General features: G+C 33.0%; 1 protein-coding gene across 1 annotated transcript; it reads left to right on the top strand.

Moving 5' to 3' along the window:
* The first annotated feature begins 733 nt into the window (after nt 1-733).
* On the top strand, nt 734-2,110 carry LOC111879673 (delta(12)-acyl-lipid-desaturase). The gene has a single exon (XM_023876137.3). It carries the CDS (start codon nt 756-758, stop codon nt 1,911-1,913), a length of 1,158 nt encoding a protein of 385 aa, XP_023731905.2. The 5' UTR covers nt 734-755; the 3' UTR covers nt 1,914-2,110.
* Nucleotides 2,111-3,452: the final 1,342 nt, after the last annotated feature.

Here is a 3,452-nt window from a genome sequence, read left to right on the forward strand (position 1 = left end):
AATAATTGTCCCGTTTATTTTACGTTTGTTTTTAAAAATTCCAATAATATTGATGCAGCGTAGAAAGGACGGTTTTGAAGGTTCCAAAATCACTATCAAGTTTTCACCACAAAAAATATATATTCTAATCTATAATACGAATTAGAAGTGACTTCCTAAAATTCTACTAATTTTAAACCTAAAATTCCACCTTGTAGAATTTGGTATCATAAAAGAGTTCTTTTTATAAGATATCAAATCACAACCGAATCAAATCCATCAACTAAAGAATCTGTTGTCGGTTGAAAAATAAAATATCCTCAACCAAAGATTGAGAAAATCAAGTCAGCCCCTTTTATTTTTTATCTATATATGAGTTAGCTGGAAAAAAAAAAACAAAAAGAAAAAAACAAGAAGGATGTGCAAGCAATCCAATGACACAAACTTGTTTTTGTTAAATTAAACACCACAGCCTTTTCTCCACAGTAAGTGCAGAATTCAACCCGCTGTCCGTTTTCAATTTAATTAAAAAAATTCAATACCAAGTTTCCACACAGTCGATTGAGTCCTCCAGTTTTCGTTTCAGATCAAGATTCGATATGTTACATTAAAATACGTTTTATATATATATATATATATATATATATATATATATATATATATATATATATATATATATATATATATATATATATATATATATATATATATATATATAAAGCTCATCCATCTGCCCATTGCAATATATATCCAGACCTAGCTATTTCTTAAGAAAAATGGTTGGTAATGGCCATTCAAATCCTAGTGATCTAGATGTTAAGAAATCCGAAACACGAAGTAGCAAACGAGCCCCAACCTCGAAACCACCCTTTACATTAGCAGATATCAAGAAAGCCGTACCTCCTCACTGTTTCGAAAGATCTTTGATTCGATCCTTTTCATATATTGTGTATGACCTCACCCTAGTCTGGATCTTGTACTACCTCGCCACAACTTATATTCCACAGCTCCCTCACCCTCTTCCTTACCTTGCATGGCCTGTTTACTGGTTCGTTCAAGGTTGTGTGTTTATCGGAATTTGGGTTATTGGTCATGAATGTGGTCACCATGCCTTCAGTGATCATGTATGGGTAGACGATTGTATAGGGTTTGTTATACACTCATGCCTTCTAACCCCTTACTTTTCTTGGAAAATAAGCCACCGCCGGCACCATTCTAATACTGGTTCTTTTGACCGTGACGAAGTATATGTCCCGAAGACAAAATCAAAACTCGGTTCTTCTGCGTTTTACCTCGACAATCCAATAGGCCGAACGTTAACCCTTGCTGTCAAACTCAGTCTCGGATGGTATATCTACTTGTCCATCAATGCTGCCGGAAGACCTTATGATAAATTCGCAAGCCACTATGATCCAAGAAGCCCTATTTTCTCTGATAACGAGCGAGTCTTGATCCTCATCACTGACATCGGACTTGTCAGCTTTTCTTGGTTGCTGTATAAAGTGGCGACATTTGCAGGGTTTGCTAACGTTTTTTGTGTCTACGGAGGCGCGTTGATGGTCATGAACGCGTTTCTTGTCACCATCACATATCTTCAGCACACTCACCCTTCTTTGCCCCGCTACGACAACTCTGAATGGAACTGGATGAATGGTGCTCTCTCAACAATGGATAGGGATTACGGGGTTCTGAACAAGGTGTTCCATAACGTTACAGACACACATGTCGTACACCATTTGTTTTCTTACATTCCTCATTATCATGCCATGGAAGCCACCAAAGCGATTAGACCAATTGTGGGAGAGTTTTATCAAAAAGATAGCACTCCATTTTTCATGGCGCTATGGAGAGAATCCAAGAACTGTCTGTTTATTGAGCCGGATGAGGGTGATGAGAAGAACAAAGGTATCTACTGGTATAGAAGTCAGTACTAGAAAGCATGCAAACAAGTGAAAAGGGAATTAAACTGTTGTTATCCTATGCAATTTGTATCTTTGTTTTTCCTATTTTAAGTAATGGTGTAACTCCTACAAACATCTCCCTCTCCATCTCCATATATCGAAGAGTCATTGTTGTCACTTGTCATCTCTTTAGCCCAAAATTTTATAAAATGACTTACCAGTTTTGCCCTTGACCATTTAAAAATTAAAACCCGCATATAGCCCAAGAAATCAACACTAAAAGAAATCAGATGTAATCCTCTAAAATTAACATGATTTATTAACTCTAGAATTGTCTTTTCTTAGACATTGCATTGAACCTCGTAGACTTAAATAGATTATCAAATCATTTTTTTATTTTGTATGTTATTCTATCAAATTTTTTTCTTATAATATATTGAACTCTAAAAATTAAATAGAAAATTAAAAAAACTAATTTATAGTATATATTTAAGAATTAAAAACTTTTATTTTTTCCATTGAATGTAAATGTTTTTATAGCTTGATTCATTTCAATTTTTTTGTATTCAAATGGTGGTGGTGGTGGTTAGAGCAGAAAAAGGGGAGGAAGGCAAAGAAGGGGTGAAGATGTCATATGAATTCATATGTATGTGGTGATGTTAAGTCACTTAAAATGTAGCAGTTTGTAATTTGAATGTATGTTTCACTTTTTAGATTACAACTTTTTTTGTACAACGAATGAGAATTACAACTCTCTGTTTAATGAATAAAAAAAATGAGCTAAAGTCTAAGGACGAATATCCTTTGTTATCAAATTTAGATTATAATCAATGTTAGTCTTTGAAAATAATTATTTACTAGATTATGACTCCGCGTAAAATATGGGGCATATAAAAATGTACATGTAAATGTATAAAAAAGTTGGCACTATAAAAATAAAGTAACATTTAAACAGACTTAGCATTATTGCTAACATTTAAATGTTTGAAAAAAAAATAAAGAAACACTTGAATATCTATAATAGTTGAAGGACCTTTTTGTAAACATAACTTTTTGTTTTATTAATTGGACAACCTTCCTCGTAATATATGACTCGTAATATATTACTACCTTCAATCTCTTTTCATTTGTGACGCGAGAAACAAAAATTATATAACTAAAAATGAGTGAAGTCAAGCTTATGTAAGTATAATCCAACATTTGATAATTATTGTCATTGACTTTTATTAGTGGTCATAACAAAATAAACTACTATAGGGAATTGCCTCCGCTGAAAACAGAATGAGATTCTTTCATTAGACGGAGTTAAATTCATGCAAGATATATAAGTAGTCTCCATAAAGAATCTATCATATATGATTCAGACTTCAATGTTGTTTCTTCCAAACCTAACAATCTATAATCTAGTACAATTGCACAGTCCTTTGGTTTGGTCGATATTACAAAGTAATATGACTGGAACACATATTTTTAGTGTAAGTTTATGGTTGGAAATTCTAGATGCCTTAAAATCATTCAACACAACTGAAGAGTAAATTGATTCCTTAAAAAAACCTGGTAACTCTGTATCAC

The sequence above is a fragment of the Lactuca sativa genome, chromosome 6 (genome assembly GCF_002870075.4).
Source record: "Lactuca sativa cultivar Salinas chromosome 6, Lsat_Salinas_v11, whole genome shotgun sequence".
NCBI classification, from domain to species: domain Eukaryota; kingdom Viridiplantae; phylum Streptophyta; class Magnoliopsida; order Asterales; family Asteraceae; genus Lactuca; species Lactuca sativa.

Bases quoted from the DNA above. Each gene is read 5' to 3' on its own strand.
- LOC111879673 (XM_023876137.3), top strand. From the start codon at position 756: ATGGTTGGTAATGGCCATTCAAATCCTAGTGATCTAGATGTTAAGAAA.